The 21820-nt window shown below is 37.5% G+C and overlaps 1 protein-coding gene across 4 annotated transcripts in view; it reads right to left on the bottom strand.

The window, feature by feature from the left end:
• The window catches only part of CASK (calcium/calmodulin dependent serine protein kinase), a 382943-nt gene that overhangs the window by 42307 nt on the left and 318816 nt on the right, over positions 1–21820 (bottom strand). For all 4 annotated transcript variants that reach the window (XM_070291515.1, XM_070291514.1, XM_070291513.1 and 1 more), the window contains exons 13-15: positions 20762–20842; positions 15197–15385; positions 6429–6507 (exon numbers count right to left, since the gene is read on the bottom strand). In XM_070291515.1, the coding sequence (XP_070147616.1) occupies positions 6429–6507; positions 15197–15385; positions 20762–20842 (349 nt within the window). The remainder of the gene's footprint in view (positions 1–6428; positions 6508–15196; positions 15386–20761; positions 20843–21820) is intronic.

Below are 21820 nucleotides of genomic sequence, written 5' to 3' on the forward strand. Positions count from 1 at the left end.
CTACCTGGGTTATGGGTAGGTAGGTGATCACTGCACTATTCTTTTCTCTACTTGAATTCACTGCACTGTTCTCTCTAACCATGTTTGAAAGTTAACATAATAAAACATAAAACAAAAATTTGGGGACTTTTGTCTTCAATATGGTGGATTAGGCACTCACAAACTCTCTTACAACTATATCCCGTGTAGGGCTCACCCCTTTAAGTGTTACTGGTCTCACAAAATGAATGTGAATCCCCAAGAATACTTCCCATTTCCATCCCCACTCTCCCTTCCACAGATAAGAACCCAGTGAGCTGGATCCAGAGTGGTGGCAAAATCAAGATGGAATGAAACCAGTGGGAGGGGTAGATGCCATTGCCACACTGCCTGCTGGCTGCCTTCTGAGTCTTGGGCCAATAGCAAGTTAGAGAAGCTAAGCCCAGGATTCTGCAGGGAGCCAAGACCCAGTTCAGTGGCACTCTGTGGCAGCCGGTAAAACACAGAACAGACCATTTTTGGAGGAAAGTATTCCCAGTTTAGGCTCCCACGACTTCTACTAATTTGAGCAAGCAAAAAGCTTATAATCAAAGATCACCAAACATACAATAAGGCAAACTATTATGTGAGTCATCAGAAAGAGAAGAAATAGATTTAGATCCTCAAGGAGGATGGATGCTGGAATGGTCAGATATAGACTATAGGAATACCTTGTTTTCTTGTGCTTTGCTTTACTATGCCTCAAAGATAACCACATTTTTTATAGATTGAAGGTTTGTGGCAACCCTGTGTTGAGCAAGTCTATCTGTGCCATTTTTCCAACAGTGTTTGCTCACTTCCTGTCTCTGTATCACACTTTGGTAATTCTCACAATATTTCAAACTTTTTCATCATTATTATATTCATTATGGTGATCTGTGATGAGTGATCTCTGCTGTTTTGGGAGTGTTATGAACCGTGCTTATATAAGACGGCAAACAACTGATTGTTGAAATTGCAGCAAAGGATTTAGAATATTACATAAACTTAGTTAATAAAGCAGTGGCAGGGTTTGAGAGGATTTACTCCTGTTTTGAATGAGGTTCTACCATGGGTAAAATGCTATTAAGCAGCAGTGCATGCTACAAAGAAACCATTTGTGAAAGGAAGAGTCAATCAATGAGGCAAACTTCATTGTTGTCTTATTTTAAGAAACTGCCACAGCCACCTCAGCCTTCAGCAACCACCACCCTGACCAATCAGCAGCCATCAACATCTAGACAATACCCTCCACCAGGAGCAAAGAATATGATTTGCTGAGGCTTAGATGATGGTTAGCATTTTTTAGTAATAAAGTAATTTTAAATTAAAGTATGATCCAGAGGGATGGTACGGGGGGGAGGGGGTTCAGGCGGATTCATGTTGATGTATGGCAAACCCAATACAATATTGTAATTAACCTCCAATTAAAAGAAATAAATTTATATTAAAAAAATAAAATAGTACAAAGCTACAAAACAGAAAAAAAAGACATAATGCTACTGTACACTTAGTAGATGATAAGTGAAGTGAAGTCGCTCAGTCGTGTCCGACTCTTTGCGATCCCATGGACTGCAGCCCACCAGGCTCTTCCATCCATGGGATTCTCCAGGCAAGAATACTGGAGTGGGTTGCCATTTCCTTCTCCAGGGGATAGCATAGCACAAACATAACTTTTATGTGCACTGGGAAACAAAAATTCATGTGACTCATTTTATTGCAGTGGTCTGAAACCAAGTCTGTAATATCTCTAAGGTATGCCTGTATAAAATGGGTATATGTTAAAGAAAAAGAAAGAAAGGGACCTTTTTTTGCAAGGATGAGCATGCAACAAGAGATTATCAGGTGTGAACAGACAGATCTGAAAATAAGAATAAGAACAAGTGATTAGTACTTCTAGAAAGGAAAAATATAATCAGCAGTATAAGTCAATGAATGGATGAGTTGAACAGGAGTTCAGATATGGCTGAAGAGTTTCAGCTAATTGGAAGACATAACCAAATAAATTAACTAGAATGCAGGTCAGAGAAATGAGATAAGGAAGATAGGAAACAAGAAATAAAACATGAAAAAGATATTAAGAGATATGGAGGGAATGTCTAACACACATCTACCTAGAGTTGAGAAGGAGATGATAGAATGAAGAGGCAATATTTTAACAAATATGGTTGCAAATTTTCTTGAATGATGCAAACATGATCACACAGCTCCAGGAAGAAAAATGTATCCCAAATAGGATAAATAAAAAGAAAGCCATGCCAGGAGGTAGAAAAACTACATGACATCGAAGACAAAGAGCTTAAAAAGTCCAGGGAGAAAGGAGAGATCACCTACAAAGCAAGGACAATTGTAGTGACACCAGACTTCTCAAGATCAAACAACATATGCCAAAAGAAAATGGAATGGTAACCATTAACCTAAAACTGTGCTCTCAGCAAAAGTAATCAAGATTGAGGTGGAAATGAAATATTTACAGATAACACCACCTGAGGGAGTTTATCAACAAGAGACTATCACTAAAGGAACTGTAAAGGATATAGTTTAGGAAGAATGAAAAATGCTCACCAAAGGGTGGTCTGCAATGCAAAAGGAATAATGAACAAATAAAATCGTAAACATTTATGTAAATTCAAACAACAATGGTCATGTATTTTAAGATAATTTCAAATTTGTGGATTTAAAATAGGACATGTGTTCTGGTTGCCTCGGTGTGTATGCCCAGCAGTGGGATTGCTGGGTCATAAGGCAGTTCTATTTGCAATTTTTAAAGGAATCTCCACACTGTTCTCCATAGTGGCTGTACTAGTTTAAAAATGTTGGGCAAGAATAATAAGTAAGTCAAGTAAGAAAGTGAAGTCGCTCAGTCGTGTCCGACTCTTTGCAACCCCATGGACTGTAGCCTACCAGCCTCCTCCATCTATGGGATTTTCCAGGCCAGAGTACTAGAGTGGGTTGCCATTTCCTTCTCCAGGGGATCTTCCTGACCCAGGGATTGAACCCCAATCTACTGCATTGCAGGCAATGCGTCTGAGCCACCAGGAAAGTGCATGTAAGTCAAGAATGGGATCTAACTTGATTCCAATGTCTTTGTATTCTTTGAGAGAGTAGAATTAATATACTGTTTTCCTTTAGTGTGAAAGTGAAAAGTGAAAGTCGCTCAGTTGTGTCCGACTCTTTGTGACCCCATGGACTGTGGCCTGCTAGGCTCCCCTGTTTATGGGATTCTCCAGGCCAGAATACTGGAGTGGGTGTAGCTGTTCCCTTCTCCAGGGATTGAACCCAGGTCTCGTGCATAGCAGGTGTCTGAGTCATCATATGTCAAGTTAAATATGTATGACAAGTTTTCAAGGTAACCACCTAAAAATAGAAATAGAGTGCTGAAAGTCTAAGCTGCTAGGGTGGAATGAACAAACATGAAGAAAAAAATCAGTTAAAATATGGAATAAATTAAAAAACCCCCAAGATGATATAAGTCATTACTGAAATATTAATGGACTACAGTAAATACTGATGGACTATCCTTGCCCATTAAAAGATAGCAATCATCAGAAAGTGAAAGTGAAAGTCACTCAGTCGTGTCCAACTCTTTGCGACCCCATGGACTATACAGTCCATGTAATTCTCCAGGCCAGAATACTGGATTGGGTAGCTTTTCCCTTCTCCAGGGGATCTTCCCAACCCAGGGATCGAACCCAGGTCTCCTACATTGCAGGCAGATTTTTTGCAATCATCAGAGGGCATTACAAAATGAAAACCCCAGATTTAGAAATGTTTGTAGGACACATTCTACAGCACACAGGCACAGAATGGTTAGAAATAAAAAAATAGAAGAAGACATGTTAGCAAATAACTAAAATAAAGCTGGAATAACTACATTAAAATAAAATAGGTTTTAAGTAGAAGGTATAATAAGGATAGACATGGTTACCAGGCACTTCTATGCTCCTAATAAAACAGCTTTGAATATATACATCGAGAGATCTATAGCTAGAAATAGAAAAACTCGACCGTGATGATTGGAACATTTCAATAATTATTGATAGGTCAAACAGAAAAAAAAAATAGTCAATATATAGAATGTTTGAACAACAATTAACCTCAAGCAATCATATAGAGAACTCTGCATGTAACATGAACAAAACAGTCTTCTTAGGTACAACATGGGCCATTTATAAAAATGATGAAAGGTCTATGCCATAAAGCAAATCTCACGAAACCTCAACAAAATGGTGTCATACAGACCACATTCTGACTCCAGTGCAATTAAGTTCGAAGTAAAACACAAAAAGATAGATAGGAAACCCTCTTAAATGTGGCACATAAAAACATCTCTAAATAACTTGTAGGGCAATGAAAAATATAATAATAGAGATGTTAAAAATACCTATAACTGAAATACAATAAAAATGCTTCATCTCGAAACTGGTAAGATACAGATAAAACAGTACTTCAAGAGGTAGAGTTTAATCTTAAATACATAGAGATGAAGAAAGACTGGAGTAAATGAACCAAGTGTCAGATTTTAAAAGTTAGATAAACCAATAGAAAGTAGAAGGAAGGAGAAAATTAAAAAATAGGTCATAAAACAATAAAATAGGTAAGTTGATCAGGAGGAAAAAGACAAGGCACATATAAATGACATTAGGAATAAACATGGGTACGTAATTACAGAGGCAGTAGAAACATTAATAAAAACGTAAGAGGACACTAAGAAGAAGCTTACTAGAATAATTTTAAAAATGTAAAAATTTTCAGGAAAATATAATTTACCAAACTCACTCACGATATAGAAAGCCTGACCAGCCTTGTGAATGTTAAAGACATTGACAGTGGTAAAAAAAAATTTTCCTTAACACAAAACAAGACACAAAACACCAGGCCTTGATTGTCTTATAGGCAAGTTCCACTAAACTTTCAGGCTACAAATCATTCCAATATTATACAATATTCAGAGAACTTATGAAAAGAGTTTCTCCAAGTCATTTTATGAGGCCAAGGTAACTTTGAAACTAAAATCAGACAGAGAAACGTAGGAAAGGAAAATTAACCACAGGCCAGTCTCACTTACAATTGCAATCACAAAAATCTAAAACAAAATAATAGCACATAGAATCAAGCAGTACGTACCAAAAGATAATACACAATGAAAACACTAGGCTTATCTGAGAAATGCTGGGGAGGTTATCATTAGGAAATCTTTAAAAGTCATTCACCATATCAAAAGAAAAGAAAATAAGTCATCTTAGCAGATATAGAAAAAGCATTTGATAAAATTCAAACTCAACCATAATTTAAATGTCTAGTAACTCAGAATATAAAAGAACTTCTTCAGCTCTAATAAAAAAGTATCTACTAAAAATCTATAGTAAACATTCTTCTTCATGGGGAAACATTGGAAAGCTACCTCTTAAAAACAAAAATAGGACAAGGATACCCACTATACCACTTCTATTAAAGACAGTGGGGGCTAGCCAGTATGGTAATAAAGAAATACTGATGTAACTTTAGTGAATTTAAGCAAAAAATTCCTACAGGATTCTAAAACCAAGTATCTTTATGTGTGAGTGCTATCTACTCATGAAACCTAGAGACTGCTCTGAAGGTAGCAGTAATGCCAGGCACCATCTCTGTACATAAGCAGTCATCTTTAAAGGGACAAGAAAGCACTAAAAAGCTCTTGCTTGTTACCTCTTGCTCTCCAGGGTGAAGGAAAGAAGTGTTAAGCACATATACAACACGATCTCAAAGAAAGGAAGTCTAATTTTTGGACAGGAGAATCACTTTTGGATCAGGCTCTAAATACTAATGTATGTGACACAGTCGCTTCAAAGAGGAACCTAGACCTGCATGTCCAAATCTTATCCACTGGAGAGTTAATAGTAGTTCCACTTTCTCAAAAAAAATCATTTTTTGTCTACTTCAGTCCTTAGTGAATTCCCTTCTCAACTGCATTTACTGTAGCAGGTGTTAAGAACTTAATCACAGGTTTGATCTTTCTTATTATTTTACCATTGAAATATTGTTATTTATCAACCTCTAATTTCCTAATTTATAAACAGTATATCTCATTCCTGAATGAATTAGTCAACTGTCTTTTAACTTTGCAAGTATATATACATATACCTTATATCCCATGGTAGATGTGTTCCATATATCCTGGGACCCATATGATACTTGAGTTTATCTCCTATGGCCTCTAATAAGTCAGGATCTAAAGAGTGACTCAGAGATGCTCCAGCAATAGAAGTGTATAGTATAACTGAAGCATGTGGAGATGAATACAAGTGAGTGGAGGCCAACAGTGATTAAAACCAAAGACAGATAAATCATTTATATAAACCATCAATCAAACTAATTTTTTATATGGATCATAAAACACTATACTATATGAAAAAAATCTAAGGTAGGAAAGAATTATATATGGAACTTACCTTGCCTGTGAATCATGCCCCCATGCATGATTCTTGCAACAATACAGTGATTTAGTTCATTCATTTTTAAAGTGATTCCCTGTAAAAAGTTAAGCAAAAATAGAATTACTATGAGAGGGCATTCTTTTTATATCTGTGATTATGCTGTAGATAACCTTAACTACAAAGTAGGAAAACATTAAAGAAAATATAGAAAATGGAGGAGAAAACTCCACTATGCCATGACAGAAATATTAATTTTGATATTTTGGTTACTCTAACAATAGCATACATATATTTTATATAATGCTTTTTAATCTTATAAGTATTTTCCATGTTGCTAATTCTCCACTTGGTCATGTATTTTTCTTTTTTGAGGTATGGATTTGTTTAGAATTTGTGCATCTAAATACATGAGGATTACTGGTCTGAAGTTTTCTTTACTTGCAAAATATCTGGTAGCATTAACTCTTCCTCCTCCTTTTCATCAAAAACAATAAGTTGGGAAGAATTCTTTCCTTTTCAGTGTTTTGGGAGGAGTCTGTGTACAACTGGTACTGTTTCTTTATTATATGTTTGGCAAAATTTACCAGTAAAGCCATCTTGGCCTGGAGTTTTCTTTGAGGGATTTTTTAAAAGACTAACTTCAATTTTTAAATAGTATAGGGCAATTCAGTTTATTCCAAACTGAGTTTTGGTAGTTTGTCTCCCCAAAAATGTGTCTATTTAATTTAGGTTGTTAATTTATTGACATAAAGTTGTTTACCATATTTCCTTATTATTCTTTTTATATCTGTAGGATCTGTAGTAATGTTACTTCTCTTATGCATGATATTGGTAATTAGTGTCTTCACCCCCACACCTGACTGATCTGATCTTGTCAAAGGAAAGGCTTGTTTTATTGATTTTTTTTATTGTTTCACTTTCTATTTCATTGATTTCCACTTTGATCTTTATTATTTCTTTTTTTTAAACTCACTTTGGGTTTAATTTGCTTTTTTTTTTTTGGTTCTCATTTCTTAAGGTGGAAGGTGAGGTCACTGTTTTAAGATATTTCTTTTAGGACTGGTATTTAGTGCTACACTTTTCTCCCTAAGTACTGTTTTACCAGTATTCCACAAGTTCTGGTATGTTGTGATTTCATTTTCATTCACTTCAAAATACTTTAAAACTTCTCTTTTGATTTCTTTCATCCATGGGTTATTTGGAATTGTATAATTTAGTTTTCAAGTGCTTGGGGATTTCTCCTGACATCTTTCTGTTATTTATTTGCCTGAGAATATACTTTGATATTAATATAGTCATTTCAGCTTCCTTTTGATTAATGTCATCATAGTATATCTTTTTCTAGTCTTTTCCTTTAAAATGATTTGTTTTCATTTATAAAGCATTTCTTGTTGGCACTATATAATTTGGTCTTGCTTCCCTCCTATACCCCAATCTGACAATCTCTAATTTTTAATTTGGGAGAATTTAGACAATTTATATTTAATATGATTACTGATGAATATATCTTCTTGCTATTTGATTTTTATTTGTCCCATCTCTCCTATGCTCCCCTTTCTGCATTCTTTTGGGTCAGTTTATTTATTTTCATTCTATTTCCTCTCCTGTTTCATTAGCTATAATTGTTTTGTTGTTTTAGTGGTTGCTTTAGGGTTTATAGCATGCATCTTTAACTTATCAGTCTACTTTCAAGTGATATTATACCATGTGAAATGTATTATAAGAATCTTATAACAGTATACTTCCACTTCCTTCCTCCTGACTTTTGTGTTGTTATATATTTTACTTTTACATGTTAAAAAATCCCAAACACATTGCTACTATTTTTGTTTAGACTTCCATTTACCTTTCAGAGAGATTTAAATAATAAGGATATCTTTTAACATTTATTACACTGTAAGTCTATCGAATTCTTTCAGTTTTGGTAAGTCTGAAAATGTCTTTATTTTGCCTTTTTTTAATTAGCGTTTTTTAAAATACTATTTTATCTTTTAAATTAATTTTATTGGAGTATAGCTGCTTTACAATGTTGTGTTAGTTCCTTGCTGTACAACAAAGCAAATCATATATATATATGTGCATATATATATAATATACATATCATATACATATATCCACTCTTTTTAAGATTTCCTTCCTATTTAGGTCACCACAGAGCATCAAGTAGAGTTCCTTGTGCTAAATGGTAGGTTCTCATTAATTATTTTATACATACTAGTGTACATATGTCAGTTCCAATTTCCCAATTCGTCCCACCCCTGCTCTCCCCCTTGGTAACCATCAGTTTGTTCTCTATATCTGTGACGGTTTCTGCTTTGCTAGTAAGTTCATCTCTACCATTTTTCTAGACTCCATATATAAGTGATACTATATTTGTTTTTCTCTGACTTCACTCTGTATGACAATCTCTAGGTCCATCCACATCTCTGCAAATGGCACCATTTCATTCCTTTTTATGGCTGAATAATATTGAAAAATTCCAACAATATTCCAGTATGTGCACACACACACACACACACACACACACTGTATATCACATCTTCTTTATCCACTCCTCTGTTGATGGACATTTACGTTGCTTCCATGACTTGGCTATTGTAAATAGTGCTACAATGAACACTGGGGTGCATGCATCTTTTCAAATTATGGTTTTCTCCAGATATATGTCTAGGAGTGGGATTGCTGGATCATATGGTAGCTCTATATTTTAGTTTTTTTTGGAACCTCCATACTGTTCTATATAGCTTGCCTTTATTTTATGATAGATAATTATACTGGGTTTAGAATTCTAAGTTGAGAGGTTTCCTGCACCCCCCCCAGTACTTTAAAATTATTGTTTTCTTGATTATACTGTTTCTCATAAGAGATCTGATATCACTCTTATCTTTGTCCCCTTGTATGTAACATTTCCTTTTTATCTCTGTTTTTAAGATCTTCCTGTTTATCACAGGTTCTAAGCAGTTTGATTACAATGTATCTTGGCGTTGTTTTCTTCATGTGTCTTGTGCTTGGGGTTCACTGTGGTTCTTGTATCTGCAGATTTTAGTTTTCATCAAATTTGGAATGTTTTCAGCCATTATTTCTTCAAAAACACTTTGTTTCTTCCTCACCCTCCTCTCCCTCATAGATTCCAATGAACCAAATATTAGTTTGCTTGAAGTTATCCCACAGCTCAGTGATATTCTTTTCTCAAAATTCTTTTTTCTTTCTGTGTTTTGTTTTGGGTAGTTTCTACTGCTATGTCTTTTGAGTTCACTAATCTATTCTTCTGAAATGTCTAAACTGCCATTAATCCCATAGTACAATTTTCCTGCTAATTCAAATACTGCTGTCAGTTATTTTTTTATTTCTATATTCTTAAGCATTGTCCTGGGATGTAGTTCAGTTATTTAGAAAGAGTGATCCTTTGGGCCTTGCTTTCAGAATTTGTTAAGGCGGGTCTGGAGCAATTCTCTGTCTAGGGCTAATAATTCCTCATTACTGAGGCAAGACCTTCCTAAGCACTCCACACAATGCCCCTTGAATTGGTTTTTCTAGTCTGGGTGGTGGGAACAGACTGAGTGTCGGGCACTGTTCGTCTCATCCTTTTGGATGGCCTTTCCTTGGCTCTGAGTAGGTTCCTGTCATAAACATGCAGATCATTATTCAGATAAATACACGAGGGGGACCCTCTAGAGTTTTCTCTCTGTGCAGCTCTCTCCACTTCAGGACTCTGTCCTATGAATGTTACTGCTTTGGTCTTTCCAGGCCCTCAGCTCTGTGTCCTCAGGGAGTCTGCTCTGCCTCAGTTCCCCCTCACCATGCTGTGGCCTGGAAACTCATGTCAGTAAGGTGGGATGATCACTGGGCTCACGTTATTTGCTTCCTGTTTCTTAGGGATCACTGTTCTTTGCTGCCAGATGCCCAATATCTTGAAAACAGTTCTTTTATCGTTGTGTGTGTTCTTTTTTATTTGTTGTTGTTGTTGTTTCAGGTGAGAAGGTAAATCTGTTCCCTGTTATTCCACCTTAGTTGGAAGTGGAACCTCTGTATACTTAATGCCAGAATACTATTCTATGGAATAGATTACAACTTTTTAATTACAAGCCTTCTGGACTGGTCTTTTTAAAAAATATTTATTTGTTGGCTGTGCTGGGTCTTCACTGCTATACGCAGGCTTTCTTTAGTTGTGCTGAGTGGGGATTATTCTTTAGATGTGGTGTGTGGGCTTCTCACTGGGGTGGCTTCTCTTGTTGTGGAGCACAGGCTTTATAGTGCAGGGCTTCAGTAGTTGCGGCTCACGGGCTCTCGAGTGTGGGCTCAGTAGTTGGGGAGCATGGACTTAGTTGCCCCATGGCATGTGGAATATTCCTGGATCAGGGATCAAACCCATGTCCCCTGCACTGGCAGGCAGATTCCCAACCACTGGACCACTGGGGAAGTCGAATTATAACTCTTACTTTCCAGTTATTCACCATTATAAGACAAGCTTTCATAAACATATCCTTGTACTAGACTTGGTTGTTTCTAAGAATCACATGGAGACCTTTTAGATAATACTGATTTTTAATTTCACTCTTTGGATTAGTCTGGAATAGAGCCCAGATCTATATTTTTAACAAGCTCCCTCAGTGAAAACTGGTCTTGAATTTGAGATGAGTGGGGGTAGCAGGACTCTGTCTTATCTTCTTCACCGGAAAATAACACTGTTAGAAAATTCCATGAAAGTATTTGAGACTTTATAATCTAGATCCTGCCTGAATTTGTACAATTCTACAATATATAACTTTGCACAGTTCCTATTTTGTGGTTCTTAGAAGTGGTAAGCAAGCAATTAAAAATAAACTGGTTTCCCAAATGTTTCTAGTCCCACATTCAACTGTATTGCTCAACCAACTTGTACATTCAATCAGCACATATGGTTACCAACAGAGGTGCTCCTGGAAAAATGCTATAAATTAATGTGTAAGTCAAATCTAATTTCATAAGGGAAATGACAGTTCCATGAGGGTTCCATTCTTGAAATTACCAAATTAGCATATTCATTCAACCACTATTACTGTGAACCTGTTATATGGCAGATACTCTGCTAGGCATGGAAGTGAATGAGATAGACAAAAAGAAAAAGTGGGCAGCCCTATGGAAACTGAGCTCCAGGAAGGGGCAATGTCTTGTCCGCCACTATGTCACTGGCATGCAGTCATCTGCACATCGTTGTTGTTCAGCTGCTCAGTCATCTGTGACTCTTTGCAACCCCATTGTTTCCTCTCATGGCTAGGGAAAGTTCACCTCAAATCAACCAAAGTTAATATTTATTATTTTGTCTGCTTCAAACGTTTCTCTGCAGAGAAGAACTGACTCATGTTTTCTCTGTTCACAAGTTCCCAAATTCCAGGGAAAGGCTTGGCCCAGCTACTGCTGAACCTAGCCCAGCTTGCTATAAACTCCTGGCTTTTCCTTGTTTACATAAGCCTCTTCCCAATTGTCTACTATTTGAAGTTCAGTGTTTAACACATGCAACTATGGGAGTTTCCCAATCAATAGAGAAATAAGTAAAACTGTGAAGTTAAAAATGGGAAAACAAGGGTGTAATGTGAATATATCACCCTTGGGGGATGGACCTAGCATATATAGTTGGATATATTTTAGAAGGTCCAAAAAGCAAAATAAATCAGACAAGTATATGCTGCATGATACTATGTTTTTTAACAGGACAAAGAAGCAAATGAAGTTGTATTAAATGTAAAACTATAGAAAACTATATTCCTGAAAATATATGTCAGATAAAATAATTTCCATTTTTATAGCAACCAATTAAAGGGATAGGAACTACACACCTTCACTAGGGTCATAGAAGATGGAAGAGAGAGGGCTTCTTTAAGGAGACTTTTGGGGAAGATGCAAGGCTATTTTATGCTTGCTGAAAAATGTAACTCAGGGGTACAGATTCATGCTTTTACTCAGTCTGTGTTTCTAGTGTAGTTAACCTTCATACGGAATATCAAGCAACTCTCACTGGATTGCTTTAGAACATGACGATCACAAGACACTTCTGGGCCTCCTTCTCTTTTTTTTCTTAAGTCTTTATTGAATCCATTACAATACTGCTCCTGTTTTATGTTTTGTTTTTCTTGGCCATGAGGCATGCAGGATCCCAGCTCCCAGACCAGGGATCGAACCTGCACTCTTTCTATTAGAAGGCAAAGACTTAACCACTGGACCACCAGGGAAATCCCTGGGCCTCCTTCTTGTGGTCCCTTCTACTTTCCTATCTACTCTGATTGGCTGAACATCACCCCTTCTCGTGCTTCTCTGACACTGTCTTTCCTCCCCTATAGTTCTGTCATAATCATACCTGTTAAACAAATTGTGCTAAAATGCATATCTACTTGTTTAATGTAGGGAGCCCTGGGACTTTCCTGGTGGTCCAGTGGTTAAGTCTCTGTGCCTCCTGTGTAGGGGGGACAGGTTCTATCCCTGGCTGGGGAACTAACAGCCTGCATGCTGCACAGCGTGGCCAAAAAAAATGTAGGCAGCCCTATGGAAACTGAGCTCCAGGAAGGGCAATGTTTTGTCTGCCACTACATCACTGGCATGCAGTCATCTGCACATTGTTGTTGTTCAGCTGCTCAGTCTTCTCTGACTCTTTGCAACCCCATGGACTGCAGCACACCAGGCTTGCCTGTCTTTCACTACCTCCCAGAGTTTACTCAAACTCATGTCCACTGAATCGATGATGCCATCCAATCATCTCATTCTCTGCCACCCCCTTCTCCTCCTGCCCTCAGTCTTTCCCAGCACCAGCCTCTTTTCTGCACATAGTAGGTATTACTCCAGTACTCTTGCCTGGAAAATCCCATGGACGGAGGAGCCTGGTAGGCTGCAGTCCATGGGGTCGCGAAGAGTCGGACACGACTGAGCGACTTCACTTTCACTTTTCACTTTCATGCATTGGAGAAGGAAATGGCAACCCACTCCAGTGTTCTTGCCTGGAGAATCCCAGGGACGGGGGAGCCTGGTGGGCTGCCGTCTATGGGGTCACACAGAGTTGGACACGACTGAAGCAACTTAGCAGCAGCAGCAGCAGCAGCAGCAGCAAAAACATTTGCTAAATGAATGAATGAATATATGAAATGAATGAGGGGAGCGTTAGACTTTCAGAGCTGGGTAGGATCTGGGTAGGTAGAAATTTAAGCACACTTTTGGTCATACTTGCTAAGAAAAGTATGAGCAAAATGAGGCCTCCACGGACATGAAGTGATTTGCCTGAGGGACCCAAAGCTGCTACTGCCTGGGCTCTTAAGAGTTGCTTGGTGAGCACCAGACGGGCGAGGTGACTTGCATGTCCCATGTGCGCTGTAAGTGCTAATACAGTCTAACTGGCAAAGAACAGTAAGTGAGAATTACAACCTGAATGTCTAGGGTTGAGGGCTTTCTGGAAGTTGCCATCATAGGATCACAGCTCTGTAATTCTTCCTTTAACCTGGAAAGCAACTGGGCAACTTTCTTAAGTAATCTGTTTTCCTATATCCCAGGATCCCTTTTCTATGCTCTGAGGAGCAGATACAAATGCATACGTTTGAATGTTTTCCTTTTTCCTAAAGAAATCATTCGTTCTAAAAACTGGAACTTTCCCAATATTCTCTGTCTCAGTGGGTAGCATCACTGTTCACCTGACTATGAAAAACCTGAAGCTTAGGGTCACACTAGACACTTGCTTCTGCCTCAGTCCCCATCGACAATCCATTCTCAAGGCCTCTTGAATTACTCTTTTATTGAATCTATTCCCTTCTTTCCACTCGACATCCATCCCTCTAGTTCAGAGCGCCATCATCTCTCCATGTATTACTGCAGTTACAGTCTCTTAACTGGCCCCCCCAGCCACTCTTGTCCCCCTCTAATCCATCTTCCAGAGTGCTTATTTTTAAAATGAAAATCTGATTTTATCTCCCTGCTTAAAACTCTTTAATAGCCTCTCACTGTTTTTAAAATAGATAACAAAATCAATACTTATGAGGCCCTCTTCCTGACACACATCTTGTTTTCTACAGTCTAACTGTGGTACCTTCTTTCCAATTTGAAACTGGGCTAAGGGCCTTTTCACTAGCAGGTTTCTGCATATGCTACTTGGTTTGGCTGGATGGTCTCCCCTCTCACTGCCCCCTCTGTGCAGTTAACATCAAGGACCCTTTCCTTGATCTTCCCAGTCTATGAAACTTCTATGAGGATGAAGCAGGGTTCAGCATCAGTTCTATTCCAATGCTACACCTAAGAACTGAGAAGGTGAATTCATACTAAACAGTAAGTGTGAATGGAAGGAACTTTAACAATGGCACTCAATTCTTTGAATGTCTTCCCAATTAGTCTTCCTCTAATTTTGTTGAGGGCAAAAGATCTGGACACCACTCGACTTGTAAAAGGAATTTTAGATGTTCACCTTTTCAACACCAATTCCAGTATTTCACACTGGACCCTTTCCCTGCTGTCCCAGAGGTCTTTACACGCTAGACTAATGTATCAGGTCTGTCCTTTCTTTGTTGATGTTGAAGAGCAACTGTGAAAGGAGAGGTGGGAAGGAACACCAACACACCTTAGGCATGGGGTCAGGCAGGACAATTTTAGGTGGGGGTAGTGGGGGCGGGGGTATGGTGGTGGCCTTGAAATGAGAATCTGGAAACTGATTTCTTGAAAATTCTCCACAGCCTCCTTTCCGCCCCACCTCTAGTAGTATAGGTTGAAGCTAGGTACTCGAACTCATGCTGGGATTTTATGAGAATACAGGAGATTTTTTTCCCCCCACTTACCATTGGTTCATCTGTGTTCTTTTGGAACTGGACCAGGCGAACTCTGGTCACGTTCTCCATATCCATGTCTCCGTTCGCACTTTCTGGAGAATCACCATTTAAATAGGGAGAAGTGGGAGGAGGTGTAACCCTCAGTGCTTCGTCACTGTAAACTTCATGAGCCACTACATCGTGAGTCTGAAGTAAGGCCTGATATTTTATGAGGGAAATAAAATATTAATAATAGAACTGTTTCAGTAGGAGTCTATTACATAAACACATATAAAATTATTCTTTGCCTCTCAAAGGTATCTCTCATCTAAAGAGAATTCAAAGCACATTACACCTAGATAGAGCCATGCCGTAATTTCTTTCGGACACATAATCATGACAGATGGAGCTTCCCAGGTGGCACAAGTGGTGAAGAACCCGCTTGCCAAAGCAGGAGACATAAGAGACAGGGATTCGTTTTCTGGATCGAGAAGATGCTCTGGAGGAGAGCATGGCAATCCACTCTCGTATTCTTGCCTGGAGAATCCTAAAGACAGAGGAGCTGGGTGGGCCACAGTCTCTTGGGTCGCCAAGAGTCGGACATGACTGAAGCAGCTGAGCATGCACAATCATGATAGATGGAGTTTTAAAAATGAAGGAACAAATGAAAGAATGAGCGAGCCAATCAATGAATGGATGTGTTTGTTCATTATCTGGGTAAGAGGTGTTGTCTGATGCTCTAAAAAACTGTCCAACTAACTTGCTCAATTAAAGGCGGACATAACACAATTTGAAATAATTGAGCAGAAAGAATCTTTTGTACATAGAGCTGGCAAATTTGTGCTGGGGCTGAAAATGAAAACAAATTTAAAAAGAAACAGTGCAATAATTGGTGCCTTGAGCAAATATCTTTTACCAGTGGTATTAACAATAACTGCTACATAATGCAAAGGATAATTTATAATGTATGACTTAGTAAAAGAAAGAAAACCACACACAAACGTATCTGAAGAAATGTAATTTCCCCAAATATCACATGATATGGAGCTCAAAATCTTAAACCTAGTTACTGTTTTTGCTCATTTCTACTTTTTGGAGCACTAAACAAAAAATCAGCTGACAGTTATTATCATGACTTCTTTTTGCAAAGCCCATTAACAAATAAAAAGTGATTTCTTTGTGTTGATATCTTCATATGTCCTCATGGTGAAACTGGGTAACAAATATCGTTTTGTTTCCCTGAAAAAGCTATTCTTCCACTTACTGTACATTTCATGCCATCATAAGAAAGTTTTTAATAAGAATAAATATTTTAACATTTCTACTTCAAAGAGAATTTTACAGCTGAGTATCAATGTATTTGGCACTTTATACATTATGTTTTCTTGTGAGCTAACTATAAATTCAGTTCTTTTTTAATCTGTGATCTGTAGGGTAATGAAATATCTGAGATAATGAAACATAATTAAAATTGCCTTAGCAGCATAACCTGTAGCATCTCAAGTTATTTAATTAAAAGATTTACCAAAGTCATGACTCAACTATTTTCACTTTTCAGTTATATATATGAGGCAAAAATAAGGTAACAATGTGGTAAAATCATAAAGATGATGGTGTTGATTAGTTATCAATAGAGCGTATGCTCTACTCAATACCCATCTGAATTTATAATAGAAATGGCAGATATTTGCAAGATCTCAGAGGGCTGGTATAGGCACCGAGGGGCAGTAAGTAGCACAGCTTGAAAGCCAGCCTCCACAATGGCCCTGGGGACCTGAGCTTCCTGACCTGTGTCCTGGCTACACCCAATATGAGTACCCCTGGCCAAAGTGGTGGTGGCTGTGCTATGTGGGGAAATCCTTCTTTGGCTGGTTTAATTATAGCCTCTTTAGAGACTAAGATTTCAGGCAGAAAGCAAAAATTAATTATAGGTGAACTGAAAAACTTCATCTGTTAAAATTAGATTCATTGCATTAATTATAGGGCTTCCTAGGTGGCGCTTGTGGTAAAGAACATGCCTGCCAATGTGAGAGACATAAGAGACGTGGGTTCGATCCCTGGGTTGGGAAGATCCCCTGGAGGAGGGAATGGCTACCCACTCCAGTATTCTTGCCTGGAGAATCCCATGAACAGAGGAGTCTGGCGGGCTACAGTCCATAGAGTTGGATACGACTGAAGCAATTTAGGACACATGCATTAATTATAGATGTGTTTTCTATAAACAGTGAATTTAAAAAAATATGCTTTGTATGACTGGAGGATACATGCCTAGGTAAACAGAGAACCAAGTTTCATTAGGAAAATGCCAATTACATGGGTTGGAGAAAGCGTTTATACTGTTTTTTGCAAACGGTTTCTATCTATCTTTTTAAATTATATAAGCAGACACTTATATTAATGTTTTATTTATAAGGAAGGATAAGCCCACAATCACAAAAATACCAAAATTGAACTGTAAGAGAAAAATCCTTAAATTATATCACCAAATGAGGTCATACTTGATACTAACTTTTATTTGCTACTGTAAAAGACTGCTACCACAAAATGAAACTTTTATCCAACACATACACAAACAAAAAAAAGGGGCTACTTACAGATTGCTAAAAAAGTCATTAAAAGAGTATGCCAAATAAAAAATAGAGAAATTAGAGTTTGAATATTTTTTTCAAGTATGTTATGAGGTGATTCAGCAATTGTTACTAAGCTGAAATAGCTATTATATTTAATTATATAAGAAGAATCATGTAAAAGGAAAAAAACAATTTTATGTTTTGTATGTAAAAGGGACATGGACAAGAAAACTAAGAACTTCAGACTAGAGTGGGAAAAATTCATTTAAAATTTATAGGAAAAAAGACATTTTAGGTTTGAAAGTGGTTCTTCTGGCTTCTTAATTACAAATCATAAAATTTATCACTTAATAATGAAACTTTCACGTCAACCTAAGTTGATTATAACCACCTTGTTTTTACTGAGAAAGTAAGATACCAATTTCAAAAAATAGGATTTAGGACAGAAAATATTAAAGGAAAAAAATCAAAGCATAGACATTCAATTCTGTTTATTGTCTTTATCCTTAATGTTTTATATTTTACAAATGCAATAAGCAAAGGATCTGTTCTCTTTATAAAAAAAAAAACCAAGTCTTTAAAATGGAATAACTGAAAAAGGATAGTGTGCTAATATTTTTTATCATGACCTCTCGAGTACAGAGTTTAAAAAATCATTTAAACCTATACTCTCTTCTTTTAATTACTGTAAATATTTATAAGTATCTGTATTTTTAAATGTAAGGTAACCCAACATTAAATCCTCATGTTTTAATAATCCGAAAGCAAAGAAAAAGTCAAATAATTGAAGAAATAAGTACAAAATTATATGCTAAGAACAACTCCCAAACTTTGGTATAATAAAAATTATAACTTAAAATTTTTTCCTTTACTAGTATTTCTTTAACAATACCAAAAATTTGAAATCATGATCTTAAAATGCTTTTAAAATAGAAAGCTCTAGCATTTAAAAGTTTAACATAGTATATACAGCTCAGAATTATACCTCCCACTCAGAACATTATCCAAACGTGCTTATTTGGGAATGACCACTGAGTTCAAATTAAGTTTATAGGAAAATCAATCCTTGTTACAAGTCATTTAAGAGCACAGCCTTTGGAGCCAGAAAGATCTGGGTTTTTGAACCTCCACAAGGCCACTTACTAGGTAGGTGACCTAAAGCAAGCCTCTTAGCCTTTCTAGGGTACAGTTTCCTCTCTGAACTGTAAAATGGAGTTAGTTACATTCCCTCACATCTCAGCCATCAGCAAGTCCGTGTTCAACCACCTCTAAGGCAGAATCCCAATCTGCTCATTTTCCATCAGCCCCATCCTTCTCCAAGCCTCTACCACCTCACAGAAGCCTCCTAATTGGTCTCCCTCTCTTAACTCTTATCCTCACCACAGTCCATTCTCTACACAAGAGCTCCAGCAATCTCTAAAAAAGCACAGGTCTAACAATATTTTCTTGCTTGCAGTCACTGTCACCTGTGCAATCAGGAGAAAATCCAGATTCCGTACCATGGCCCCGAAGGCCCTTCGTGGTCTGGCCTCTGCCACCCTTGCCAGCTCTTCTGTATCACTCTCCCCTTCGTTTACTATATCCCAGCCACAATGGCCTTTCTTCTGTACTCTGACCCTATGAAGCTCTTTCCTGCCTCTGGGCCTTTGCATTTGCTCTTCCCCATGCTTGAACATTCAGAAAGCTGATTCTTTCATAAAACAAGTCTCAGCCCACATGTTAACTCCTCAGAGGACCTTTCTCCTGACCCTCTGAAATAGCTTCTCCTTTACTGTCATCTCTGCCCCATTGTCCTGTCTTTTTTTCATAGTTATTATCACTATATGAACTTATCTTGTTTGTTCTCTGGCTCACTGTCTGTCTCTAGTTCACCTATCCATGCCCTACCTAGAATGGAAGTTCATTGATCCTATTCACCACTACCCTTAGTGCCCAGCGCAGTGTCTGGCATACGGTAGGCATTTACATATTTGATGAGTAAATGAAAATGTCTTTTAAGCACCTAGCTGGGTGTTCAGAAATTACAAGTGAAAGTGAAAGTCGTTCAGTTGTGTCCAACTCTTTGTGACCCCATGGACATAGTCCATGGAATTCTCCACGCCAGAATACTGGAGTAGGTAGCCTTTCCCTTCTCCAGGGAATCTTCCCAACCCAGGGATCAAATCCAGGTCTCCTGCATTGCAGACAGATTCTTTACCAGCTGAGCCACCAGGGAAGCCCAAGAATACTGGAGTGGGTAGCCTATCCCTTCTCCAGCAGATCTTCCTCAGCCAGGAAATTACAAGAACTATTTATTATTTCTGAAAATGCTTACTAATAGCAACGCACATATTAATTTCTCTCTGATGTCAGAAAAGCAAAATAAACCAAGGCTTCAAAGTTAGGTAAGTTGTGAGAGATGGGGCTCTCTTAGCTTTAATGGTTTTCAAAAAAAAAAAAACCCACAAACAAACCTTAACCTTAAAAAAATGATTTTATTTGAGTATATTATTTTCTTTATTTAGCTTACTTCGAATCTGAAAGATCTACTGATCTCAATGGTCCTACATCATTCTTGGAACTGAGCTGAGGGTTACTTATCAATTTATAGATAGACCCATCTATCCAGAATGTACAGGCTTCTATCTGCGGAAAACACACTGCACAGAACAGTCAGTTGACTAACTTATCTGCAAATGGGCAAGTTCCTAATCTGTTCAATGTTTTACTGAGTACTGTGCCCTAGACATGACAGATACTATGGAGTAACTAATAATATTCATTAGCTAACAATTATTAGGCATCAAGGCTATATCAGACACTGTGCAAAGCACAGTAGATGTATCATCTACTTAATTCTTATTCCAAGTCCATGAGGTTGGCAAATAGCATCTTTACAATTTGGTATTATCTGGTATTGTAATCTTAACACTCTGACATATGGCTGAAAGCACATTTGATGAAGATGGTTGTATTTTGTAAGAATTAGTAAAACCCTCTTTTGAAAGTGAGGTTTTATTTCTATAGAAGTTTAACTGTTACTCACCATGAAATGAGGTTGTGTTAAAATACGCTTTAGTTCCTTTGCATCGTTATTCTCAGGGTAACATGAAATTTCTTCCAATACCTAAAAAAACAAGCAAGATATAAAATAGTATGAAGAAGATGCTAGATTGAGAAAATATAGAATTCTTTTTAAATTAAAAAGTACGGATGGATTTTTATGGCAGGGAAAATAATTATTCTGGAAAAAATTCACCATTTTATTCAAAGTTATTAATACATAGGAACTACATTGGTGGTAATAAGAAATAAATTGCTGTAAGAGTCTCTGCCTTCATTACCCAACTATAAAACTCAAAAGATTATTGAAAAATACAAAACAAAATGACAAGTCTGTAATACATATTTATTACAGGCCTAGGTAACTTAATTAAACTTAATGGGAAAATGTCTCCGCAAATCTTTTTCCAAACTTACCATCGAGATGAATCTGTAGTACAAGTTGATAACAGATTTCTTTTATAATTAACAAAACTGTCCATTCCTTTCAGAAAGATTAAAATTGCAAAGGCTCAAACAAAAATAAAGAAGAGAAACACAAATACTTTCCCTTGTAGCCTGTTATTCTCCACACTCATCTCCTCACATAGATAAAACCATGTCTTGGCAATGGTTCCTAGAATTAATTGCCAGGCCATGAAAGGGTTCCCAGTGGGCTCAGTGTTAAAGAATCAACCTGCCAATGCAGGAGACCCAGGTTTGATCCCTGGGTCGAGAAGATCCCCTGGAGAAGGGAACAGCTACCCACTCCAGTATTCTTGCCTGGGAAATCCTATGGACAGAGAAGCCTGGCAGGCTACAGTCTGTAGGCCAGGCTACAGTCTGTAGGCCAGGCTACAGTCTGGAGCGTAGCAGAGTTGGATCTGACTGAACAACTAAACCACCACCACCACTAGTTGAAAAAAAAAAGAAACACAATCAAAAACTTTCCTCCTTTCACTTACATTTTCTTCACTAATTAGTTGCTAACATTTTCTCTGTACAGGTTTAAATGGTTGTTTTCAAATGAAATTGTTCTTCAAAAGTTATCCCTTACCACTAG

Source organism: Ovis canadensis, chromosome X (genome assembly GCF_042477335.2).
Source record: "Ovis canadensis isolate MfBH-ARS-UI-01 breed Bighorn chromosome X, ARS-UI_OviCan_v2, whole genome shotgun sequence".
Classification (NCBI taxonomy): domain Eukaryota; kingdom Metazoa; phylum Chordata; class Mammalia; order Artiodactyla; family Bovidae; genus Ovis; species Ovis canadensis.